Source organism: Asterias amurensis, chromosome 5 (genome assembly GCF_032118995.1).
Source record: "Asterias amurensis chromosome 5, ASM3211899v1".
Taxonomy (NCBI): Eukaryota; Metazoa; Echinodermata; class Asteroidea; order Forcipulatida; family Asteriidae; genus Asterias; species Asterias amurensis.
The window spans coordinates 22085223-22112775 of record NC_092652.1 but is presented as its reverse complement, the minus strand read 5'-3'; the positions used below and the strand labels follow the sequence as shown (position 1 = coordinate 22112775).

Below are 27553 nucleotides of genomic sequence, written 5' to 3'. Positions count from 1 at the left end.
ATGTCCTCTGTAATTACATCAACGAGAATACGAGTTGGTGTGCTCCTGTCCAACAAAAGGACACATATTCTCGGTCAAGCGCGTCTTTACCCGGCACTCGAGGTTGCTCAAGAGACCATCTCAAGCCGTGTCCAGAGCGGGGACTACGCAAACTTCTCCATCGAGCTGCAGTTCTCGCCCACGGGCTGCTCCAGGCCGGTTGAATTTAGCCTGGGAGTGGCCGCTCATTTCTACTTCGATGACGAGATTGCAGCTCTCCTCGGTCCCGCTTGCAGTAGCGATATGGAGAGCGTTGGGGACTTGGCAGCTGCACTGAATATACCAATTCTCTCGCCGAGTGGGAGCAGCCACGAGTTGGACGACAAGGGGAGGTATCCGACGCTAACGCAGCTGGTCTTCAAACCCAGCACGATGGCGGATTTCCTTGGTAGGCTGTTCCTTCTTTACGGGTGGAACTCGTTTGTATTACTTGGGGTTTCGTCCGGATACCACTCCCTACCGACCGCAGCAGTGGAAGACGGTATGCGTGAGCTTGGGGTTAGATCGTACGTTATTTACATCGACGAGGTGGAAGACTTCAATGCTACTTTGGAGGAAGCATCTCTAATCAGCCGGAGTAAGTAGAACAACCTCATACTTTGTTTGTATCTCATAAAGTGTCTGTTTTCGTTTGGTAATTAATTGTTTTATGGCAAACAAACTCAAGTGGTGAGAACTAGAACAGCTTGTATACTCTTAATGTAACATAGTGAAAACCACTCGTTTTATTTTACGCCATACCTCCCTTGCATAGAGCCATTATGGCGGACAACTCTGTATAGAGTGAAAGTCGGGTACTTTCAACTCGATTTAGAGTGAAGTTCGTTCCAATTTCACTCAAGAAGATTGACACTTAGTTTTTCACTCCCAAAAGAGCGAAACTGACACCACTCGGACGCTTTTACATTAAGAGACAATTAATAGTATAATGCATTTTGAGACACATTCCTATTTCAAAGCACTAATGCTGCGTTGCATTTAACGTACTGTCAGAGGATCACGAATTCCTCCAGCTGTACTCTAAACCGTTTACGGGTTACGTAACCACTTCGATAGCTTTCTAGTTTTGTGTTCAGGGCAGTTGGTTCTCCGGCATAATGCCGTCAACATTTCCTACACCTTCCATATTTTTTGACTCGTGTACAACATAGAGTTTTTCAGTAAAACCTCTGGACCTAGAATTGATTGATCAACTTGTTTGCTTCCGTTCGCCCGTCCTGGTACCTACACCGGTAAAAACCTAATAGGGCTATGGGTTATGGAAAAATAACATATCACTTGTTATCCCACTAAAAATAAAAATGAGAAATGTTGCCGCTTCTTAGATTGTATATTCCTAAAAATACTATTCTTCTAAGTGCGTGGAAATCGTCTGTGATTACCTTTTGGAAGTAAAATTTTCATGAGTTATTTTTTCTTTTGATATCTTTACTTATACATATTATTGAATATTTGAACGGTTCCAAAAACTAAAGGTACACTTTGGTAGTTGCTCCAAAAAATTATGACCATACAAGAGTGTAATGGCCGGGTGGTTTTAGAGCATCGAATACAAGTTCTGGTGCTAATTCACCGGAGTGTGGGTTCGATACCCCGTCGTGACACTTGTGTCCTTGAGCAAGATACGTTACTAAAATTGCTTCTCTTCACAAGGGGTATAAATGGGTACATGCGAGGGTAGAGGTTAATATTGTGAAAGAAAAAACCTTTGGAGCGATATAAACTGTTGCCCAGGTTGTATTCTCCCATGGGAGCTTAGAAACATTAAAAAAAGGATGTTATTGGCCCTATGACCAGGCCACTAATGTAAAGCGCATTGATACGGTTATTGTGAAATGCGCTATATAAGAATTGGTTATTTTTACAAACTAACTTGGCAAAGAGTTGCCGATAGTAAGTTAGAAACTACCCTATTTAGAGTTTATGTGGTTTTAGAAGAGAACAAAAAGTGTAATTTGTTAAAGCCATTGGACACTTTCGGTAAACAGTATTGTCCAAAAGCCCACACTTCGTGTATCACAACTGATATAAAAATAACAAACCTGTGAAAGTTTAGGCTCAATCGGTCATCGGAGTCGGGAGCAAAAAACGGGAAAACCCACCCTTGTTTCCGCACGGTTCGTCGTGTCATGACATGTGTATAAAAAAATGTGTAATTCTCGACAACGAGAATTGATAATTGTTTCAATGTTTTCTCGAAAAGTAAAGCATTTCATGGGATAATATTTCAAGAGAAGTCTTTCACCATTACCTTCTGTAAACCCTGTAAATTATTTGTAAATCTGTGAACTGTTTTTTTTTTTTTCTGTGCCGAAAGTGTATAATGGCTTTAACCAAACCTTTGAATCTAAAAAAAGGCTTCAGGCAAGATGCTTCTCTCCAGCATTTACAAGCACACAGTTCTTTGTAGGTAGACTATTGTTTTTGTTCATTATCTTCTTGCAACTTTGATGACAATGGGCCCAATTTCAAAGGCGATCTGGCCAGATACACGCAGGCTCTAATATATTAATACATATTTTAATTATCGGGGGGGGGGCTGCAAATTAAAGAAATAAAAAAAGTTGTAGAAGGTAAAAAAAAAAAAAAAAAAAAAAAACAATATGTCTCCACATTGAGATTGTGTGTTTATGCACATGTTATACATGGGAATTGTTTAGGCCTTTACAAAACATACCGTAGGCCCTAAATGGTTAAAAATCGTTTGGCAATGCATGCCTCTGGGAAAAGTCACATGCCTCTGGGAAAGTCACATGCCTCTGGGAAAGTCACATGCCTCTGGGAAAGTCACATGACTCTGGGAAAGTCACATGACTCTGGGAAAGTCACATGCCTCAGGGAAAGTCATCACTTGTAACTCTGCATTGTATTTGCATTTCCTTGTTTTATCCCCGTCTCGTTCTGAACCACCCCTCTTAACTCGGGACAGCAGGACTGATCCAGTATGTTTCATCTCCAACTCACAGAGGTGGTCATATTCTTGATGTAGCTATTGCCAGGGAGGATGAAAACCTTCTCTGCTCTGTGCAGATTGATCCCTGCCTTCTATCCGATCACTACACAATCAGTTGCAGAATTCAATCAAAGAAACAAACTCTTCAATCCAAACCCACTTTGTTCCGCAAGTTTTGCAATCTAGACAACCAAAGGTTCTCCGCTGATCTCTCTTCTAAGCTAAGTGGGGTTCAAATGACTGACGACTTGAACAAGTTTATATCTGATGCTGATAACATCATCAAATGTGTTCTCGATGAGCATGCTCCAATTTGCTCAAGAAAATCAATGACTCGTCATCGCCCAAAATGGTATACCGATGATGTCGATGCTGCTAGGCGTGAGAAGAGGCGAGCTGAGAGGAAATGGTGGAAAGCCCTCAGACTAAACCCTGCAAGTGACCCACTACCCTATCATGAAGCAAAGACTTTAGTGGCATCGGCTGTATCTGATTCTAAACAGGCTTACTATCATGACATCTTCGAGCGCTCTTCACCGAAGGACATGTTTAAAGCAGTTAACGAACTCTTGAACAAGAACAAACGTGTGCTGCCCAACGCTGAATCATCTGTGGAACTTGCGTCTGCTTTCTGTTCCTTCTTTACTGATAAAGTGAGGAATATAAGGAAGTGCATCGATGATCTCAATGTCCATGCATCTGTTCTTGGTCTAGTTTCCGCTAAACCTAACACCAAGCTTTCATCATTCAATCGGGTAACATTCAGCGACCTTGAAGATATCATTAGGAAACTACCTGATAAAACCTGCTCCCTTGATCCTCTACCGACGTGGCTGTTAAAGAAACACATTCCTGTACTCATGCCCATCATCCTAGAGACCGTCAACTCTTCGCTGGAAAGTGGTACTTTCCCTTCCTGTCTTGGTCAAGCAACGGTTACACCTGTTCTGAAGAAACAATCATTGAACAAAGACAGCCTTTGTAACTACAGGCCAATCTCCAATATTCGCTTTCTCGCTAAGGTCTTGGAGAAAGTTGTTGCTCATCAACTGCACGAGTATATCGATCTGAATCATCTTGATAACCCGAGACAGTCTGCATATAAAAAGAACTACAGCACTGAAACAGCTCTACTATCTCTACGGAATGACATATCACGCGCCTTGGACGACAAGAAAGCTACATTCCTGTTGTCCCTTGACCTATCAGCAGCGTTTGATACACTGGACCATGCCATTCTAACGGAAAGACTTCACACTCATTTTGGACTCTCCGGATTCGCCTTACAGTGGTTCATGTCCTATCTTCAGAACAGGACATGCTCCGTTGCCATTGACAATTCAGATTCTCCCCAGGTTAAACTTGAGTATGGAGTCCCACAGGGGTCAGTCCTAGGGCCCCTGCTGTTCACTTTGTACCTGCAACCGATTGCCAATATCTTCCAAGAACACAATATTAACTATCACATGTATGCTGACGACATACAAATATATCTCACATGTGATCCAGGCTCTCAAGACTCTATCCAAGGTGCACTCTCCATGCTGATACATGTGGTCAAAGACATTCAAACCTGGATGACTGTCAATAAACTTAAACTCAACCAAGACAAAACCGAATTCCTGGTAGTCGCATCGCAAGCACATCATCGGAAGCTCACTGATGTCAAGTTGACACTTGGTGATGTTGTTCTTGAACCCTCACAATCCTTTCGGATCCTTGGTGTCATCTTTGATGATCGTCTTCTTCATGATGCTCAGGTGGCAAATATTTCAAGAACTGTTAAATTTCACCTCTGTAACCTGACTTTGATCAGGAAGTACCTTGATGCTAGTTGTACACATGCAGCAATTCGAGCACTAGTTCTTTCAAGGTTGGACTATTGCAATAGCCTTCTCTATGGAACATCAACAAAGAACTTGCACTCGCTACAGCTCCTTCAAAATCAAGCCGCCCGTCTCATCTACAAGAAACCGAAATACACGCATACATCACCTCTCATCCAGACCCTGCATTGGCTACCAGTTTTGCAACGGATTGAATATAAGAACGAAGTACTCACATATAAATCACTCTCTAACCAAGCTCCAACTTATCTGGGCAACCTTCTCCACACCCGCCAGTCTCTGTATAATTTAAGATCCACTTCAGCTGTTGTATTGAATGCCCCACGATCACGTACCAATGTAGGATCTAAAGCCTTTGCTGCAACTGGGCCAAAATGCTGGAATCGTCTCCCTCAATCTGTTCGTTTAGCCAATTCCCTGAGTTCCTTCAAATCCCAATTAAAAACCCACCTCTATCCTAAGTTACTCTAGATTGTATCATTGTTAATTGCATTGTTTTGTCTGTAAAGCATGTAGTTTATCTTTTGTTTTTGTTGCCATTGTATTTCGTTAGCGCTTTGTATCGCTTTTGTAAAAAGCGCTTTATAAGTAAGGTTATTATTATTATTATTATTATTAACTCCCTTTTTGTTCTCATGTGATTTAAGTCTCTCTTGCCGTAAAAGGCAAACCGTGTTCAAACAACTCTTTTACGTCTTGAAAGCAAGTCATAAATGCAACATCAAACAATGAAACAGCACTCACGGGTAACACAAGGGCCTCCGGAGATGCTCAAGATCATATTTAAATGACCTCAATTCGATTAAACTTCACTTTACTACTCCCACTTTTTAATGCTTTTTTTTTTTTTTTTTTTTTTTTTTTCTCATTAAGATATTTTACTCAGGGGGTTACAGAAAGATGCTTTCACATAAAATAAAATAAAAAAAAACATGACCGACCGAGACTATAAAACAGGGAGAGGGGAGAGACTATAAAACATACTTTGTTAAAACCTTGTGGTTTTTAAGAAAGGGAACGGCTCACAGTCGATTCCTATATTTTTTTTATACGGGGACAAGGAATTATATGCATAGGTTTTTCTTTCAAATTTAAAAATAATAAATTTCATGGCCTTACGTTTCGACTTAAAAAAAAAAAAAAAAAAAAATGCTTTAAGAAAGACTCCATTAGGATCCCGAAACTTCTCGAGGCCGTTGCAAATTGTTTCTTCATTCTTAGGTCACGTTGGCCGGAAAGCAGTGAGTGCAATCCAGCTTATTCACTTCTGCTATATCTTTTAACTCGCAACTCTGAATAGAAAATGCTTTTATAGTAAGCCACCAGTAGTCATTTTAGTTTTAGTTTTAAGACAAGGCCAAAAGCATTAAAAGATACAAACAAAGGCATCGAAGACATTTTTATTGTATTCGTTAATACAATAATTGGTTTTACATGTGCGTGGCCGAGTCAAACTTTTTTTGTCAAGCTCTGTCTTCCTCCATTTCGATTTAGAACAGGCTTAACTATTTTAAAACATAAATATTTGGGAAATTGTTAATGTAAAAGAAAAAACGAGATGCAGTTTTAAATTACAATTTGTTACGTCTTTATTTCGGTATCAATTTTAAAACTCATAACATTCTAATATCATTCTCAAGGTCACGTAAACACATGATTGAGGATGACTCCAATATATTTCCATCTTTGTGTATTTAAAGGAAATTTACCGAGTCGTTTTTTTTTCTAACAAAACGGTTGCTGGCGGTGTAAGCACTTGATATAGTCCACCATATAAATATACTTACAAACCTGTAGAAGCTTGAGATCGATCGACCATCTGGGTCTGAGAAAATAGTGGAAAAAGACAGCACATTAATTGGCATGACATCGATTTAAATAAAAAATTTACGCTCATTGATCGATGTACTCCAAACTTGAATCTGGTTTGTATGTGCTTCTCATCAAATTAAGGCATTTCAGACAGGAATATTTCAAGGAATGTTTTCTACTGTCATCATTAGACCGTGTAAGTTTGTTTTACAATATTGAGTGGCTCAGAGTGGAATGGGAGGAATATTATCGCAAGGTAAAATTTGGAGTGTTCCATTTCACGAGGCGAAGCCGAGTGAAATTGAACAGTACAAATTTTACCGAGCGATAATGTTTCTTCCATGCCACGAATTAAAGCAACTCAATATTTTGTTGTATATAACTGACATATAGATCCTTGTCATTTGATGTATTTTAAAAGTATATAACATGAAAAATCACACAAATTACTGACAACCAAAAATCATAGCGCCGCGTAGCGGCAACAATGCACAAATCGGATCACAACCTTTTGCACAGGTGCGCCTTTGTTTTAGCAGCGGCGCTTTACTGCTTAAAAAACATTGGGAACAAGGATGATCCTAACTGTATGGGAAATGCTATTCCCCATGGGCGAATAGGTCTTTTAAACCGCCAGTGCGGATGGGAGTAATAGTGAATGTCACGTGAAGTAAGTTCCACCAATCAAATAACAAGGATCTGTATGTCAGTTATATAAAAGTACATAATATGTGATCTTAGACGATTGTTGTTTTGTTTTCTTACCAATTCTGTAATGTTCCTTGATTGCCAGTTATAGTTATCAGTGCCAAGGGTCACCTCGTTCGCAAGATCATGCTGAGCGCCTACAACCTCGGACAAGTAGGTGGGGATTACGTGTTCTTCAGCTATCAACCGTTTAATAACACACTGAGCTTTGGGAACGATGCGTGGCGACAGGTTAGTAAAACCAGTGCTTTCATTCACAGTGGCTGTTAATTGAGCAAACCCTTTTTAGGACACTGGACACTATTGGTACTCAATTGTTAGCATAACAACTTACATGGTAGAGGAGAGCTGTTGAACATTGTGAGAAACGGCTCCCTATAAGGTAACGTAGTGTTTGAGAAATGGTAATTTATGGTGAGTTCTCACGCAAATTTTAAAAGACTTCAGGCCTGAAGACTTGTATTAGTTTATAAGGTATCTGAAATAACCAAATTATGTGCAACAGGTTTTTTTTTTCGTTTTTTTTTCCATAGTGCTCTTGCAGCTTCGATGATCAATAGAGTCAACATTTTCACAGATTTGCTTGTTTACGCATTGGTTGAAATACACAAAGTGGGAATACAGGTCTTTGACCCCCAAAAATGTGTCCAGTCGTCGATTTCACAAAGAGTTAGGAGTAGTTCTAACTTAGGACTACTCTTAGGATATATTAAGAACATAACGCTAGTCCTTAAGTTACAACGAGTAACCTGTCTTACCTCAAGATAAACCTAGTTATAACTTTGTAAAATCCACCCCAGTGCATTTCTAAAAGCAATTATGGAAGACGTTTCAGGATTTGTAAAAACCTTGGCGAGCACCCAAGGGCAGAACATACTTTGTTTGGACAGAACATATCTTGTTCTCCTCCATTACGCTGTCTGGCTTCATAAGATGCGTTAATATCTGAACAGTTCTAATACAAAGGTGCATGGGTGATTTTTTTGCTGATTTAACCCGTGAATTGTTTGCAGATTTAACCCGAAAATGTATTCCAAATTTGATCAAGCGCGATGCATGTACAAAACCAGCAACTCGGAATTATTGCACTTGACTACAAACACAAACTCTCGCAACAACATTGCGCACATTTTATCACAGAATCATGAAACCAATGAATTGATTTTGAAAGTTAATGGCTGTAGAAAATATTAAAATGCTCTTTATTTTTACCGAATCTCAAATAAAAGATCGTTCATGGACAACAAACCCCCCCCCCAAAAAAAAAACAAAAAAAAAAACAGTGTTGAGGGTTTGAACGCAAATCATGTACCAACTCTTTTAAAACGTTTTCTGCTGAACATGCTTATATCATTTTTACCACCTGCTCAAGTTGTTTGTATGATTTAAACACACACAATCACCCAAACATGTTTAAAGGCACTGGACACCTTTGGTAATTGTAAAAGACCAGTCTTCCCACTGGGTGTATCTCAACATAAGCATAAAATAACAAAACTTTGAAAATTTTAAGTCTTGGTCGTCGAAGTTGCAAGATAAAAATGAGAAAAACACCCTTGTCACACGAAATTGTGTGCTTTCAGAAGCTTGATTTAGGGACCTCAAAATCAATCATGAGATCTCGAAATCAAATATGTTTTTATGCTAACAATAAGTTTGAGTAATTACCAATAGTTTCCAGTGCCTTTAAGGTTATACATGTTGGTACATTGCTTAAGATTGTGTTGAAATTCAAAGCACTGTTTAACCACCCTGCTCATCTTCTTAGGACGACGGAGACGATGAGAAATTAAAGACAGCCTACCGAGCCCTGATGACAATTCGTCTGTTTGAGCCGACTGATGACTCGGAGTACAATGCGTTTCATAGAGACATTCTGGACCGCTCGTTAAGAGACTATAACGTGACTCCAGAGTCTGGCGGCGAGGTTAGATTCAATTCAATTCAATTCAATTTATTTACTACATCACAGATTACAAGTAAAAAGTGAAAAAAGGGTTTCCCTTTGTGCACTGAAAAGATTAAAATTTGATACACATAGAAAAACAAAAACATTACATTTTAAAAACACAGAATTAACGAAGCCTCATTCACCAATAAGTCCACAAAAAAAATGTTCTACAAAAGTGAGGAAAAATCGAGACAAATTTGAGACACTGAGCGCACAAGGTGATCGCCACAGTGGGGCGCCGTCTAGAGTTATATTAATGAACGGTTGTCATGAAATGTGCAAATTTAATTCCACGTGTGCCCACGATGTTCCCTAATTTAGCTCACCATTGCCCAATTGCGTGGCTCTGCACCTCGGAATGTTGTGCTTACCGCCCATAGAAATATGTTTTATTCGATATAGTGGGGTGGGAAATGCTACAGATGGTGTGCCAATCGTTTAATAGAAAATCATCTTGGGCAGTTGGTAATGCTTTATTTAATTTTTTGGTTTTGAGTAAAGGTGTGGGGAAATAACGATACAACACAAGAAGAATTACCAGAAACATTAACAGGATAACGACCGAACATCGACAAAATATTTCCCGATTCACATTATTCCAGCCGAGTAACGAATGCCAATATTCAACGACTAAGACGAACAAACCAATTCATACATCAAAATTACATTTTGTTTCTACCTAAACGGGGGAAACATTATTTTTTAAAGATTTTTTTTTTTTTACTTTGATACAGGCCAACTTTTTCGCCACCTGTTACCACGACGCCTTGGTTCTGTACTCTCTTGCCATCAACGAGACATTACACGAGGGAGGTGACATTCGTGACGGTCTAACTCTACGACAGAAGATGTGGAACCGAACTTTCCGAGGTAAGCCGATAAATGGCGAGGAAGGTACTTTGTGGATGACGTAAGACTCGTCCACGTTGCCAAGTTTAAGATTCGTAATTATTAAAAGACACCGGACCTTATTTGCAATTAGTCCAAATAACTGTGAGCATAAAAGCTTACTTGGTAACTTGAAAGTATGAAACATTGTGAGAAACGGCTCCCTTCGAAGTAACAAGTTTTTGATAAAGTTGCCTTTTATTATGCATCTTAAAGCACACAAGTAATTCAACAAGGGTGTTTTTTCTTTCAATGTTCTCTTGCAAATTTGATATTGACAAATTGAGCCCAAATTTGCACATGTTTGTTATTGTATACATGATATGTTGAGACACACCAAGAGAGAATACTGGTCTTTAACAACTACCAAATGGGTCCAGTGCATTTAACCAACAAACCACCCATTCAATCGTTCGAAGGTTTTTCTTGGAAATGCTGGTCTTGGTATACGGTGTATCGGTCTTGACTACAACACTGATGTGATCAGCATTAGACTTCATGAACATGATAGTACAAGTAGGATTTGAAACTTTGCATGGTGGAAATAAGATATAGAAGGGTTTGCGGTAACGATGACTATCTCTAAATGAGTTGGGGTGGTTCTGAAAAGAACCGTTGGTTAACTCGACGTTTCGATCAGTATGCTCTAATCGTCTTCTGGAGAATGCTGGACTCTGTTAGTACAAGCCAACTACAACAGAATATAAGACTTTCCAACCAATTTGAATTTATTGCAATTTAAGCCTGTGCCAAAACTTATACAAAGAGACAACTTCACTTTTAACCTTGGTTATAATAAGTGCCTTCAAATGGTAATGTAAGCAGATTAAAATAAGGGAGATTTAGATGTAGCCATGCATTATGAGCAAAGTTATTCTATTCGGCGTTTCAGATGACATTTCTGCATGCTTATTTTCAATTAGGTATGGTTGGATTTATACTTATTCTTCATCAATTGTGACATTACTCTTTTTGCTTTCCTGCCTTCATTCGAAAATAGAAAACAAAAATACATTAGATGTGCATGGACGCCAGTCTGTTTTTTTTTTCTTTACATTTTGTATCAATCTTCTTTTGTGATATGGAAGGTACACACCATTATTCAGACTGAACCATTTGAGAATCGCTCGTTGCACTTATACTTAGATTCGTTATCAATTGTGACATTGCTCGTTGTGTTTTCCCGCTTTCCTTCTAAAATAGAAAAAGAAGAATGGCATTAAAAATGGATAGACCCGGCTGTATTTGTTTTTCTTCTACAATTGATATCAATCTTCCTTTGTGATATTGGAAAGTAGAAGTACACTATTATAAGTATTCAAAGTGACGCCTCTGAAGAAGGTCCGGTTTGGATCGAAAGCTAGTAATGTCATCTACCCCAATCATTATTACATTCAGATTTCAGATTAAATATATTTTCATTATTTACAATTTGAAACCAATCTTCCACTGTGTTTTTGAAAAGTACACAACTGTTATTCACATTGCAACATTGTACTATAGGTATTGCGGGAGACATTGTAATGACATCTAGCGGTGATAGAATCGCAACGTACTCCCTATGGGATATGACGGACACCGAAAACGGTGTATTCGAGGTAAGAACGTTTTTGGATTGAAACTTACAAAAGAGAACTCCGGCGTCAAGGCCAAATAAAATTCCGGCTCCTTTATTGGCTACAAGGGGTTGACTCATGCCAATTCTCCGTGTATATGGTGTATCATTGACGAAGAGCATTGGCTGGTTTTGTAGGAGTCGCACGTAATCATTGAATTCAGAAAATTACTTCGGTTCACGTAACTACAACTGATTGTACTTGGTGACCTAAGTCAAGAAATAGGGCACCGGATGATTGTCCATGGACAACAGGGATGTGTGTTTCAATTTTTGTTGAGAGGGTTCCACTACTGTTGACCACATAGAGCTTGCACTAAGAGTTTATGTACCCCTGGAAACTATTGGAAAACTATGGTGGCCCTGAAGGGATATCGCACATCGCAAATATCTTTGCAAATATTTGCGATGTCGCAAATATCTTTGCAAATATTTGCGATGTCGCAAATATCTTTGCAAATATCTTTGCACATATTTGCGATGTCGCAATTTTTTTTGCAAATATCTTTGCAAATATTTGCAATGTCGCAAATATCTTTGAAAATATTTTTACTGGGCCACCATAGAAAACAGATTATTATAATGCATACAACATTTGATTCAGTCTAAATACATGAAACGAATTTGGCAGAACATCCAATAATGATCTGATACTTCGTCATGCAACAAAAACGTATACATTAAACTAGACGTAAAGTACTCCTTTAAGTCACAATACTATGTATTGATTGCTGTGTAAGACGCAATGTGTATCACATTTGTCAGTATTGACCTTTACAATTTTTTTTCGCTACCCGTTTTGAAATGTTCTGGTTGTCGTTGTCGTCGTCGTCGTCACTGTTGTTGTTGCTGTCGTTTTTGCTGTCGCTGTTGCTGCCGTTGTTATTGTCGCCGACACTGCTGCTTTCGTTGTGACTGTCGCTGTCGCGTTTGCTGTAGTTGTCACTGTCGCTGTCGCGGGTTGCTGTCGGTATTACTGTCGTTGTCACTGCCGTAGTTGTTGTCTTTTCTTCTCCCCCCGTTGTCGTTCCGGGTTCTATTCACCGGTCAGAGAATACTTTTCCTTGTAGCCTGTAGTGAATTTTTATGGACTGTCAAACGAGCTCAAGTTCTACAAACCAATTAAGTGGCATGGATTCCCGGATGGTGAAGTTCCCCCAGACACTCCTCGGTGTGGTTTCTACAATGAAAACCCCATCTGCAAACCCAAAGGTATCACTGCTGAGTAAACATTAAATGATAATAAGCAAACAGATTACAACATGTTTTTTTCTTAAATTTATTTATTTATTTTTATTGTTTTATATATTTTGTATATATATTTGTTTATATATCAAATAATAAACCACAAGGGAAACTGACTTTTTATAAATATATATATTATTCTTTTTAACACGAATTTGTTAATATTTTATGGGGGTTCACTGAATAACACCATTTTTTGAAATAACAGTTACGTTGTTCTAACCAGTCCGCAAAATGCAGTAACTATATATTTGTGACATCTATACACTAATTGGGTTCATTGTTCACCCTTCCTCCCTTAAACCACAGATGATAATACCGTACTGCTCATCGCGTCCATCCTGGTGGTGTGCGCCCTGATTGTCTGTGTCTCAGCAACTTTGGTAGTTTACAGGTAAGAGGTGGATTTCTGACTCATCTTTTTTGATATCTCTGCACACACTGCACTGAGGTATTCAATTCGTTTGTAATTAGAGGGTCACTTTTTCGTTCTGTATTTTTGCATTCATTTTTGTTTGCCCTACAGATGAAAAAAATTGACAATAATTAATATAATCATGTATCATCATACCTTTGATCTTGCTATTCTTATTAATTGACCATTGTTAGTTGCATCATGATGCAACTTGCTCTCTAATCCTACCCTTTCATGTCTCCCTGCATTGTTGTCGAACAATACATTTACCACTTTAATGGTCCAGTAATCCATCCTTTCATTCTAAACATCCTTTGTCCTCGCCACTCCTATTGGTTCATAGCCACCAATATTGTCTCTGAAATAGAAACTTTGATTGGCTGTTATTTTCCTGCTTCTTTCTGGATCCTTTCCTTAATCCCTTTCCCCCTCTCTTTTTCTATAAATGGATATGTATTTGTTTGTACTTGTTTTATGCCTCTGAAGAAGGTCCGGATTGGATCGAAAGCTAAGGCCATCTACCCTATTCATTATATCATTATAACATGTATATATAATGAATAGGGTAGATGGCCTTAGCTTTTGATCCAATCCGGACCTTCTTCAGAGGCATAAAACAAGTACAAACAAATACATATCCAGTTATAGAAAAAGAGAGGTATATATATTAATTTAAATAATCATGTGCACCCTACTAACCTAGCCAAAAATAGGAAGAGTTAAATGTCTGACGTATTAATACCAGTAGGCCTGTGAGTCTTTTTGAAATAAATACATAAATAGCGACAACACGGTGCGCATAAACAGGCATATATAGTAGAACACAAAGCAATCCAGTGGAAATAAAAAAATGGAGGGAGAGGGTAAGGAAGCGCAGAGAAGTGCAAAGCCAGCCATGACACTGTAAATGAAAAAAAAACAAGGTAGAGAGAGAGAGAGGGGGGGAATGGGCGTGTTATACCACAGTGATTGGAAACACAAATAAAAAAGGTGGAAAGAGGGAGGAAGTGGAAGAGTAAATGAGTCAGCCTTCGAGAAAGCTTCTAGGTCGAAACGTCAAGCCATGTACTATGACAAAAAAATTGATCAAAAAAAAAATAATAATAATAATAACAAATTACGTAGTAATTACATGAATAAACAATAAGTTTAACACCAGAGAATCTTAGGTATTCATACGCATTGAAATACTTTTAAATTAGAACCCTTTAAAATTATTGTTTAAATATTTAAAGTTTGTGTTAAACAAAATCGTATACCACCAGAAAAAGACCCTCAATGGGATATTTCACGAAACCCTTTTCAATATGTTCAGACATGTTATGTTCCACCTTCCGCTTCATTTTCAGAAAACAGAAGCAGAACGCAGAATTAATGAAGATGTCTTGGAAGATTCGCTACGACGATTTAGTCTCTAAAGCCGTTTCCAAATCCATTGCCTCATCCATGCGGTCTTTATCCATGTCCATGGTTAGTTGCATAGATAACACATTTTTTCATTATAATTTTCAGCATTTTCAGCAATAAATCTACCCAAAGTCGCGGTTGATTTCCTTGTACACTGAATATATTGAATGATTTTACTTGACCAAACTACAGCTGCAACTTTCACAGAGTGCAGAGGTGAAATAATTGTTCTTGTGGGTGAGTGGTGCTTTTGCAGTCTTGCTGTGAAACACAATGTGTTTTTTTTTAACACTGATGGTACTTTGGTGGCTGGGATCAAAGTTTCAATCCGCCAAGGCTGTAGCGAGGCCTCTATCCTTTTTGCATTATGTTTCGTGGTATATGTGCCACAGTGTATCTAATTTGGTTCCTCGTATCAGGGTGTTTGAGCGTGAAACAAGACTTTCTGTTTCTGTTCAACCATACACTGTTGCTTTGCTGAGATTTAAAACGACGAGAAATTGACCTCGAGAGAGAGTGCGAGCTTTCGAGAGAATCTGGATTTCTGGGCAACCTCAAATAATCCATTTTGAGATATGGTTGACACAATCTATGAGACACTAGGTTTGGGTATTATATACACCCAAATCAACAGTGCAGTCCTAAAGTGTCCACAATACCACTCCCTCCAAAAAAAAAAAAATAAATAAATAAATAAAAAATTATAGCAGCTAAAGCATGCACTTTTGAAGGTTTTTAACAACTCGTATAGCAATGTTTGTAAAAAAATGTCAACCACTGAAAAGTTGTACATATTACATTTTTACCAGGATACCAAAATGTATTGTTTGTTTTCCCCGATTAACTTCCTTTTAATCATGTGAACTGATAGGGAAAGACGTTCTATATAAATAAATCACGCAAAAATACAAACCCCAATAATTATCTTAATTACAGACTGGTTCACTTACTAATGAGAATAACGAGCGCCAGATCTTCACAAAAATTGCTCACTACGAGGTAAGTACAATTTTGTTTATAAAGACATAAGACACAAAATGCATAATCCAATTAGAAATGTCCACCGATATTTTATTTGTATTTACATCACTTTACAAAAATGGAAATGTCATTTTCTTTATTAGCACCTCGCTTAAGTAAATGATTGTAAGTTATTTTAATTATTTAAATTTAAATCTATATTCATTTGAACATTATAATGATAGTATTATCCATACAAATTTTGCCAACGGAATCCAAACTCACTTGATATCCTTTAAGTGAACGTTTCTCCGTGCTATGTCGCTAATAACATCTGAGGCGACTTTGTATGGGGCGTCTGTGCTAGAGGGAGACTTTGTCAGGGGACGACTTTGCCAGGGGGCGACATTGTCAGGTTGCGACATTATGAGGGGGCGACTTTGTCTGGGGCGACTTTGAATGTCCCGGGACGAGCTGGTCAGGTTGCGACTGTGTTGGGGGTGAGCTTGTCAAGTGGCTAGATGACTCGCATCCGCTCAATTTAATACAACTTACAGAAACAGTAATTTGGTTTTACCCATACATATACCGATGTGTGTAAAACCTGTACACTCAGTACTTATCCGAGCTCTGTGTAAACAAATCACAGGCATTTTACACATGCGGGTTTCAAACCTACGACCGTCGCAGTGTCTGAAATTACGAGAACGTGGTTTGATATCCGCCTCGCCAAACGCTCATTTTCTTTACACTTTGTGGATTTACTTGAACGGCTGGTTGGGTCTTATCATCAAGGGTTTTATTTGTATCTTTCTATGAACTAAACATGTAGCTTTCCATACGACCGATATAAACTCCTGTATAATTGCTCTATTTAACCTCTGTACTGGATAAATGATTAAAATTCTATGTTTCATAAAGGGTCGACTGGTTGCTCTTAAGCCAATAGGAAACGGCAAGCTTGAACTGACAAGGGGTGTCTTGGTAGAGCTCCGAAATGTAAGTATTTCAGTCTGTCCTTCAGACCACCCCCCGCCCCCGCCCCATGAACTCGATTTCGAGACGTCAGATTAAGAACTTGAGGTCTCGAAATCAATCATCTAATCGCACACAACTTCGTGTGACAAGGGTGTTTTCTTTCATTATCTCGCAACTTCGATGACCGATTGAGCTCAAATTTCCACAGGTTTGTTGTTTTAAGCATATGTTTAGATTAACCAACTGTGAATGCTATAGTCTTTGACAATTACCAATAGTGTCCACTGCTTTTAAGATAAGCGTAAGCTCTCAGCAGATGCAAAGTAGTCTGGTCAGAAACAAACCAGATACTGTCAAACCGAAGATGGTTAGAGGAGTGGAATCGTGTTGTGTGCACACGGTTAGACAAGTTGCTGATTGCGAAGCATGGATGAAGGCCATTGATTACTGGAAGGTGAAGGGTATTGCTACCTCGCATGATGATGGTATGCAAAGAGAAACTCAGCAACCTCATGAGTATACCTCACAGTTAACCTTATAGACAGTTAACCTTAAAATTATGAGCATAAAACCTTACTTGGTAACAAGCAATGGGGAGCTGTTGATAGTATAACGCATTGAGAGAAACGGCTCCCTCTGCAGTAACGTAGTTTTCGAGAATTATGTTTTCGAGACCTTAGAATTTAATTTTGAGGTATCGAAATCAGGAATCTGCAAGCTCACAACTTCTCGTGACAATGGTGTTTTTTTTCTTTCATCATTATCTCACAACTTCGAGTTAATATGTACGTATGGGACTCGTGTTCGTACACAATAAAATAGAGTTTGTTTTTTTTAATTATGCTGCGGCAAAGTGCTGCCGTTATGTTGTGACCGTGAGAGTATTAGGCCGTATCCGAATTGGCGGCTACAGCTACGGCTACGGCTAGATTTCCGCGTCATCGTGCGTATATAGGACATCCTTAGCAACACCCTTAGCAACAGTCGTGGCCATAGCCGTAGCCGTAGCCGCCAATTCGGATTCGGCCTTATTTTTTTTCAACAGACGAAGTGAACCACTACAGCTGAAACCAGTTTTCAGGAACGGAATATTGTACGATATTTAATATAGTAACGAAAGAAAAACACGTTTTTTGCCTCACATCCCGACCCCATTAGAGTTTTTTTTTTCCATGGTTAGAACATTATATCATGCTCCTTCAATGCGCTCGTTCGCATGAAAAACAGTTTCCCTCTAATTGCAGGCTACAATGGTTTCATCTAAAGGCTTTGGTTTGTGCCGATGATAAGCCGATTTGACACAATCATTTCGACCCTGAAAAAGTCTTTATCAAAGGAATAAACACAATACAAGTGACTTTCTGTACATGCCCAAATGATGTCTTGGATTATTTAAAGCATTAGGGTATGTTTGAAGTAGTTTTGGTTTTATTGGGCAACAGTCAAACCAATGAGTTAAGCCCACACGGCAAGTCAAGCATGATCATACCTGCATAAACCGTTTTGATATAATGAGGATCACATAATGTTTGGGTAAATCTGTTTGTATACACCCAAATCCAATAGTTCACCTCTAAAATAGAGTCCACCGTGTCGCAGAAAGGCCAAAACTTCATCATGCAGAACATTTTTGTTTGACACACATCCAAAGACGTGGCCACATAGGACCAGAAAAGAAAGTCTATGTCAATAATACAAGTTTATTCATTTAGTCCGTGCAAGTTTCATAAATACACATTGTAAATGCACATTACAATGCACATTACAATAGTTAACATTACAGATTTTAGCAGTTATTTAAGAATGAACAGAAATGGAATAATAACAATACACTGCGAGAAAATACCACATCACAAACTAGTTAAAGTCTAGTCGAAATAACTGGGCCTTGAGCAACCTTATGAAGATACCCGTATTATTGGCGAGGAGTACTTTTAGGTAAACAACGTGTGTAACTTGAATACATTAAATGTTAAGCAAAAATAACAACCCGTTTTTTTTTTTTTCAGTTGAGACACCTAGAGCATCCAAACATCGTTCGTTTTGTAGGTGCATGCACAGATGGACCGGACGATGGCAAGCATTTAATAATTACAGAGTACTGCACCAAGGGAAGTCTTCAGGTATGTTCAGGGCTTTTCTAGCCCGTTAAAACTTAGGCTGTGACCGAATGAGCAGTAAAAGTTACGGCTAAGTTAAGATTTTCGCGTCATCATGCGTTGAAGATACTTCCATAGAAATATACTTAGCAGTCGTAGCCGTTTTTGCAGCTACCTTTTCAGATATACGTTACGATGTCATACTCGTATAGTTGCGTAACGGAACGTAACGTAATATAATGTAATGTAGTGTAACGGAACGCAACGTAACGTAACACGATTTTTGACGGAGGGCGCGTTGTTCTTCTTACATCATTTCGGTTGACGAATGTCCTGGAAATCGCAACAAGGATAGTGACGTCCTCTGTTTTTTGAATTGATAAATTAAGTGCGAACTACCAGCGATGAGATAGTAGTGACTAAATTTGTTGTTGAAAAAGATCAATGCGAAGATCTGTGAACCTAGACTAGGTAAAAATCGATCTATGTTGACGCTGCTAAGGATGCGAATTTCAGAAAATTTATTCGGGTATTTACCGGAAATACCCGCATGAGCTGTATTTAATAGGCCATCATACTGTAGGTTAGTATTTTCAAAAACAGCGTATTACGTCATACTTCAACCACTGTTTGATTTCCTTTGCGTTCAGGATCATCACAAAGACTGTATATTTTTCTTTTCAATTCAGGATATTCTTGAGAACGACGCTCTGAAGCTGGAATGGGACTTCAAGAGTTCTCTTCTGATTGATGTCATCAAGGTAATCATACTGTCGATACCTCATTAAAAGATTCACAATCTGTGTATTAACTTTTTTGAGTTCAAGATTTACAACAAAGAAGTTTTAAAATAACACACAAAACATGAGAGCTACCGGTTGGCCATTCCCTTGGCAAAACAGCCGAACTAAAAAGAAAAGTATTTTGAGAAACGCAAGTAGGCTACATAGTAATTCGGAGATTCGATGCCCCCCCCCTCCCATATGGCCAACTGTGTACAAACTTCTGATAGCGCCCTCTTTTGAATTCTCCTCCTCAGCCATTATAACTTTCCCATTGGGGGACCGAATCTCCGGCGGACAGGTTGAATTCCCTGGGACAACGGAACATAACATTGTAAACAAAGGCCAAGATTGGACATGTTATAATTCACTACCATGCATAATGTGCATTGCCTTGTGAAACTTTTAATTAAATGTAAAAAGTGTCCTCAATTTACCAAGATATGAAAGTATTTTAAAAGCAAACGAATTTTGGCTGCTACGAATGCGCCAAAATTTGTTCATGCAAGATGGCATTCTACTCATCTATTTTGTGATAACTTTGTTGTCTTCTTCGTAGGGTTTGGGTTTTCTTCACCACCGTCGAGAGCTTGGTGTACACGGCAGGATGCGGTCTTCTAACTGCGTGGTGGACAGCCGCTTCGTGGTCAAACTGACGGACTTTGGTCTCCTTGACCACAGGGATATCTCATCCGACAATGATAGCGATCAGACATACTTGAAAAGTACGCATGACCAGGGAAGTCTAAAAAGTATAAACGCAAATTCTGTCCTTTGCTCGCCCTATAATTCAATCATTAATTGGGTAGGGGGCGAGGGTAAACAATTTAAGGTGTTAGACGTATATGCCTACTGTTACCCAAAACTTTTCCGTACAGTGAAAACAAAATGTTGTAAAAGGCACACAGTCAATGGTTAACGTTCTCGCCAATTCCAATGTTTTGTTTCAAATTGTTTATACAGGGCGCCCTCTTTTGAAATTATTCACGCTCATTTTGTCAAGCCGCGTAAAACTTTAACCTTTTAACAACACACTACTGTTTTTGTGTTACTTCTTAGAACTGTTGTGGAATGCGCCAGAACTTCTTCGTGCTCCAACCAAGAATAAGCCGACGAGAGAGGGCGACATTTACTCTGTTGGCATCATAATGCAGGAGGTGGTAATGAGAGGTCCGCCATTCGAGAACGAGTGCAGGGACACTGATAATGTCAAAGGTCAACCATGATCATTAATTATTTTTTCAATTATTTCATGTTTGGATTGATTGAAATAAATGTAGCACCGATAACATTACACTGGAGTTTTGCAAATACATACAGATGATGATGCACCTCATCTACAATACAAATAAATATACGCTGCTAATAAAGGTCCAATCACAAAAATGTACGCCAGTAACTGCCTATACCATGGCCCAATGCCCTTGTTAACTAAACCTTATCGCAAATGGAAAACTATACTGCCTTTTTTTAATTTTTGACAAAGAAAATGTATTGTCTGTATTAAAAAAACACTGAAGGAGCGGGTTACCACATATCCGATAATATTAAAGTGATATGTGAGAACCCAAACCTTAATAGAAGATATTAATTACATTAGAGTGGCTCGTGGTTTTCTTACAGTTGTTTTAGAGAAAATTCAGTCTCATTCAACTCAACCATTCCGTCCCCACGTCCCAAACGAAGCCTGTAGTCCAGAAATACACGCTATTATGGCAAGATGTTGGCATGAAACACCAGAGGAAAGACCAACAGTGAACGAACTCATGGCCGACATGAAGAAGATTTGCAAGTATGTTTTTTTTTTACCTAACTGGACATTGATGATACCAAAATCCTCGTGCGAAGAATTTGTATGAGTCTTATTTGTTACGCTCATTAGTTTTGTGTTCGAAACCAAACCGTTGCGTGCATGTGAACTTTTGTGTTATTCAAGCTAATTAATAAACTTACTTTTAGGGCAAAAACTAAAGCATCTGCAACATAATGTCCGTTTTGTTTTCCTCACCATAGAGTCCCTTTAGTGGCTCCATATTATGGAATACACAAAAAACCGCACAGTTTTGACTTTCATATGTGTTTTCCATCGCTGTTTAGTACAGTTCCAATAATGTGCAGTTTTGATTTGTTGTTCTACAGGCATTCAAAGTTATTTCTCTTGACTTCCTTTCGTAGGAATGTATCGGGAGGTATCATGGACAACCTGCTATCTCGTATGGAGTTATACGCCAGTAACTTGGAAGGTCTTGTAGAGGAGAGAACCTCTGCCTTCTTGGAAGAGAAGAAGAGAGCTGAGACGCTCCTCTACGAAGTCTTGCCGAAGTAAGATCAATCTATAAGCTCGTGATTATTTGGTAACATAACACTTGCTTAATTCATTTATGCCTATCAACAAACTTTGGTAAACAGAACTGGTGAACAAAATACAGTTTAAGCTGACTAGAATAATTAGAGATAAGACTCACTGATTTAGAAATATTATGATTTATAGGTCGGTGGCCGATCAGCTTAAAATGGGATCCACGGTTCACCCAGAGTCTTATGACAATGTGACGATTTTCTTCAGTGACATCGTGGGATTCACTGAGCTTTCATCGGGCAGTACCCCTTTGCAGGTGGGTCAAATCATTGTTCGTTGGTATCTCCGTTAGCAGTATTGGAAGTAATCACGAGTTACTATTTGGGTGCGTTCGTTTAGCTTCCATGGGTCGACCCCGGTCTGCCCGGTACGTTCGAATAGCTCTGACGGGGCTCACCTGGGTCAGCCCCCAGTGCCCTGCTTGTGGAGTGGGTCACTTGGGGGTGACCTGAGGTGCCTGCCGTCACCACGAGAGGGTGAGTGTGATCGTTCGATTACCTCTTATCAGGGGATCACTGCGGGGTCGATCCAGGGAAGCTTTACGAACACACCCAGAGAAGATACCCAATGCAGTTTACTCATACAAAAGTGTACAGTCAGCAACTGTTTTTATTGTGTGTCAATGACAATTTGTTATCTCGATTTTGATCCATTGATTTTATTTTCAAAATACCATCTCTCTGAAGGTTGTTGCTCTGTTAAACGATCTGTATACCTGTTTCGATGGGATTATTGGCAACTTCGACGTATACAAGGTAAGTCTTGCACCAATGATATACTATTGTCTTGAATGGGGTGAACAGTTTGGAACTTGCAAAATGTGCAATACTTATGTTTTAATAGAGGTTAAATTGTTTGCAGTACCCGCTGCTAAAACATAGAATTCGAACCTGCCTCTATCCACCGGGCAATCTCAGTGGTCTAGTTTGTATGACACTGCTCTAGAATTCCAAAGGTCGTGAGTTCGAATCCCACCCGAGTAATATGCCTGTGATTTTCTTTTCACATGACTCGGGAAAGTACTGAGACAGTGCTATTACAAATCTGGGTATATGGGTACAAACCAGAATGAATTGTGTTGCGCTATATAAGAATGGTTAATTATTATAATTATTATTTGATATCATTTTGTGTGTTACATGAAAACAGTTTACTTATGTTCAAATATCTTCTCATTTGAATGTTTCAAATCTGTAAGTAACATGTGTAGTATATTGTTATCGATGTTGCATTGTGTCCCATTTAAAAAAAAATGTCCTTGCTATTGATCATTCAAAACAACAACCAATACATTACAACAACAAATAAATTAAATTAATTAATGGCAGTGGACACTATTTGTAATTATTCAAAATAGTTTAGAATAAAACCTTTCTTGGTGACGAGTAATGGGGAGAGGTTGATGGTATGATACATCGTGAGAAACGGCTCCCTCTGAAGTGCCAAGATGTAACTTTCCATGAATTTGGTTTCGATACCTCAGATTTAGAACTTGAGGTCCCGAAAGCAACCATCTATTAAACGCACACAATCTCGTGTGACAAGGGTGTTTTCTTTTCTTTCATTATTTTCTTGCAAGTTCGATGACCGATTGAGCTCAAATTTACACAGGTTTGTTATTTTATGCATCATGTTGAGATACGATTACCAATAGTGTACACTGCCTTTCAAATTGATTTTTCTATTGAAGGTTGAGACGATTGGAGACGCCTACATGGTGGTGTCGGGCCTGCCAATCCGCAACGGCTCTGCCCATGCGCGAGAAATCGCCAACATGGCGCTGTCATTGCTTGGGGCAGTGGGAACATTCAAGGTGAGACACAGACCGGAGTGGAAGCTTCAACTACGGGCTGGAGTACACTCTGGTAATTGTTTTTTATCTTGTATGCATTAATTATTGTCACGCATAATTATCATAGAAGCAGGGGTGTTACACGTTTGTTTATAATATTGTGTAATAATTTGTTTTGTTTCCAATCGGTAATTGAGGTACCTCTTCTTGGACAAGCTATGTAACATATCCACGTTGTGTTTCCCTTCGCTGGCATGATACAATCCACAATGACTTCACCTAGCTTGACTTTTAGAAGTTCCATGCATTCTTAAACGCTAGTTTTATCTATATGATTATGCCTCATCGTTTACATACCACAATCAAGTGTTGCAAGTGTGTAAAGTCATGCTAAATTGCATTTATTCTGCCTCGTCATAGGTCCATGTGTGTCTGGAGTGGTTGGTCTTAAGATGCCCAGATACTGTCTGTTTGGTGATACAGTCAACACCGCGTCCAGAATGGAATCAAACGGAGAAGGTAAAACTCTTGTGGGATATAATTCCTTTAATGATACAAGCATTTGAGTCAAAATGGGCATTTCAATTGCATAGATGACGTGCACAGAAGCGATGGTTTTGTGCTTTCTTTCTTTCTAATAATATGTAATCATATCATTAATCATGTAATCATGGTTCTGATTTGTAATTTTTGATTGACTTTAATTTCCCGTCTTTTCTGAATACCTTCCCTTTATCCTTTGCTTCTTTTTTGCCATAAATGGACATGTTTTTGTGTGTTTTTGTTTATACCTCCTGCATAATGTATGTTTTTGAATCGAAAGCTAAAGCCGTCTACCCATTTATGTACTATTATATATTAATATGGTAATGAAAACCAACGATGCATCACTGTGAACTAAATTAGTGTAGCTTGATATTCTGAGGAAAACAATGACCTTAAAGACAGTGGACACAATTGGGTATTACTCAAAATGTATATTAACATAAAACCTTACTTGTTTACTAGTAATGGGGGAGAGGTTGATGGTATCAAACATTGTGGGAAACGGCTCCCTCTGTAGTAACACAGTTTTCGAGAAAGAAGTAATTTTCCAGGAATTTGATTTCGTGACGTTAGATTTAGGATTTGAGGTCCCGAAATCAGAAAATTAAGCACACCCAGCTTCATGTGACAGGGTGTTTTTTCTTTCATTATTATCTCGCAACTTCGAAGACCGATTGAGCTTAAATTTTCACAGGTTTGTTATTTCGTGCATATGGTGAGATGCAGCAAGTGAGAAGACTATAGTCTTTGGCAATTACCAATAGAGTCCAGTGTCTTTAAACTCGCACTCTGCTCATCATAGAAAAAGAGCTTGAGTCTGGTTCTCTGAAAAGCTCAGCTTTACAAAATACCACTTCACTATTGTTGTGTATCACATCCTATATCTAGTTTTTATTGTTAGCAAACCACTACTTGATCTTTAATTTGACACTTGTCGGTGAAGTGGTGTCCGGGCACTGCTTAGATACGATCTACTCAGTCCAGCACCATTTATAACACACTCTCTCCACTTTGACGTGTTTTCATTCTTAAGCACTCAAGATACACATCAGCGGTACGACCCGACATATCCTGCAAGAGTTTGACGACTTTATCATTAAGGATCGAGGAGAAATTGAAATGAAGGTACACAAATCAACTTATACAAGTTGTTTACTAAATGATGTATTGATACATTTATTCATTTGACAATTTGTTATGAGCTGATTGAATGATAATGGCAGACCAGGGTTTGATTTAATGGAGAAAACATTAAAACAATATCAATTCTCGATAGCGAGAATTACGGATTTGTTTTAAACACGTCATGACACGGCGAAACGTGGGGGAAACAAAGGGTGGATTTTCCCGTTATTTTCTCCCGACTCCGATGACCGATTGAGGCTCAATTTTCACAGGTTTGTTATTGTATATATAAGTTGTGGTACACGAAGTGTGGGCCTTGGACAACACTATTTACCGAAAGTGTCCAATGGCTTTAAAGGAACACGTTGCCTTGGATCGGACGAGTTGGTCTATAAAAAGCGTTTGAAACCGTTCGTATATGGTTAGAAAGATGTTGTAAAAGTAGAATTGGTGATCTACACAAATGTGTCTCGAAATTGCGTAGTTTTCTCTTTACCTCGTCGACTAACATAGTCGGTAATTTATTGGAGTCAAATTTTTGGCTCCAATAAATTGCCGACCGAGTAAAAGGAAAACCGTGCAATTTTGAGTGATACTTGTGTGGATCATTATATTCTACTTTTACAACATCGTTCTAAACATATGCATTTCATAACAAACGGTTTCAAACGCTTTTTATAGACCAACTCGTCCGATCCAAGGCAACGTGTTCCTCTAAGTAATTTGTTCCGCTCAAAGGAATTATGAAATTTAGCCCTGTTGTTGCGTTGAGTGGATTTTCACAAAGTCATGACAATTGTCTTGAATCACGAAACATTTTTTTTTCTTTTTCTTTTTTAAATCAAAAAATTAGAACTAAAATCTTGAATAACTCTGTTTGGATTACTGAAATTTATTCCATATTGCATAACTGTTCTTATTCAATGTGATATTGAACATAATTATTTTTACGCTCAAGCTAAAGTCGCCCGAAACAATTTGTTTCTAAATAGTCAGTTAACTTAAATGCAGCCCCTGCAAGCCTATATTTGTGGCAGCCTTTTCTTCAAGTGCGTTGATGACAAGTGATGACAATTCAAACATTGGTTTTTTTTTCTGATCAAACTAAATTTCATAATCCAAATCTTATTTCGTTAACACTGCAGGGTAAAGGTAAACAGAGGACATTCTGGCTGATCGGACAACAATCTCAACCTTAGTTCATGCAGGTCAAGAGGAACAATCTACGGTCAATATTGTAAACCTTAATGCACTGTTTTCAAGTATCTAGGCCTACTCACTCTAAAAACTTTAGGTTTGTTTTTTTTGTCAGGCTGATCCGAAAACTGGTTCATTGTTGGAATTTCAACTTGGATCCTTTGTTATTTTAACTAATTATAGGTTTTCTCGGTCAAATTCGGCAAATGAGCAGCCAATTTCATTTTCATGCGTTCGAATTAAAGCTGTTTTGCCTCTCTAGTTGTTACTGCGGTTTTCTTTTTAGAATTCGGCCATTCAATTTCGTTTGAGTCGAGTCAAATTCCTTTTGCACTCTGTTCAATTTAGCGTATCGTCATTCTTTTTTCGTGACAAACACGCCTCAAGAAGCGTCTGCAAATTCGAATGCTGCTTTGATGAATTGTTTAATTGAAGGATTATTTTGTGTAATCGAATGACGCAACATTACGTTTGACTAATCATAAAACGAAAACGAATGACCCTTTTCAGTGTAGCATTCGATTTCTCGCGAAATAGAATAGCCTGGTGATTAAATTCGCTGCTCATTTGCCGAAGTTGACCTAGAAAACCTATATAAATTAATTATTGTTTTATTGTCACATGAAACATATACAATTGTACATTGACACAGAATCCGGGTCAAAGTGACACAAAATCCGGGTCAAAGTGACACAGAATCCGGGTCAAAGTGACACAAAATCTGGGTCAAAGTGACACATAATCCGAGTCAAAGTGACACAGAATCCGGGTCAAAGGGACACAAAATCCGGGTCAAAGTGACACAAAATCCGGGTCAAAGTGACACAAAATCCGG

General features: G+C 38.6%; 1 protein-coding gene across 1 annotated transcript; it reads left to right on the top strand.

The window, feature by feature from the left end:
* On the top strand, positions 1–26720 carry LOC139937334 (atrial natriuretic peptide receptor 1-like). Its single transcript, XM_071932438.1, has 22 exons — positions 1–616; positions 7445–7590; positions 9128–9286; positions 10045–10180; positions 11702–11796; positions 12884–13025; positions 13368–13452; positions 14823–14943; positions 15817–15879; positions 16762–16839; positions 18828–18941; positions 19607–19678; positions 20259–20424; positions 20759–20914; positions 21323–21491; positions 21875–22021; positions 22191–22314; positions 22745–22813; positions 23749–23923; positions 24271–24369; positions 25430–25521; positions 26667–26720. Exons 1-22 carry the CDS (start codon positions 1–3, stop codon positions 26718–26720), a joined length of 3078 nt encoding a protein of 1025 aa, XP_071788539.1.
* Positions 26721–27553: the final 833 nt, after the last annotated feature.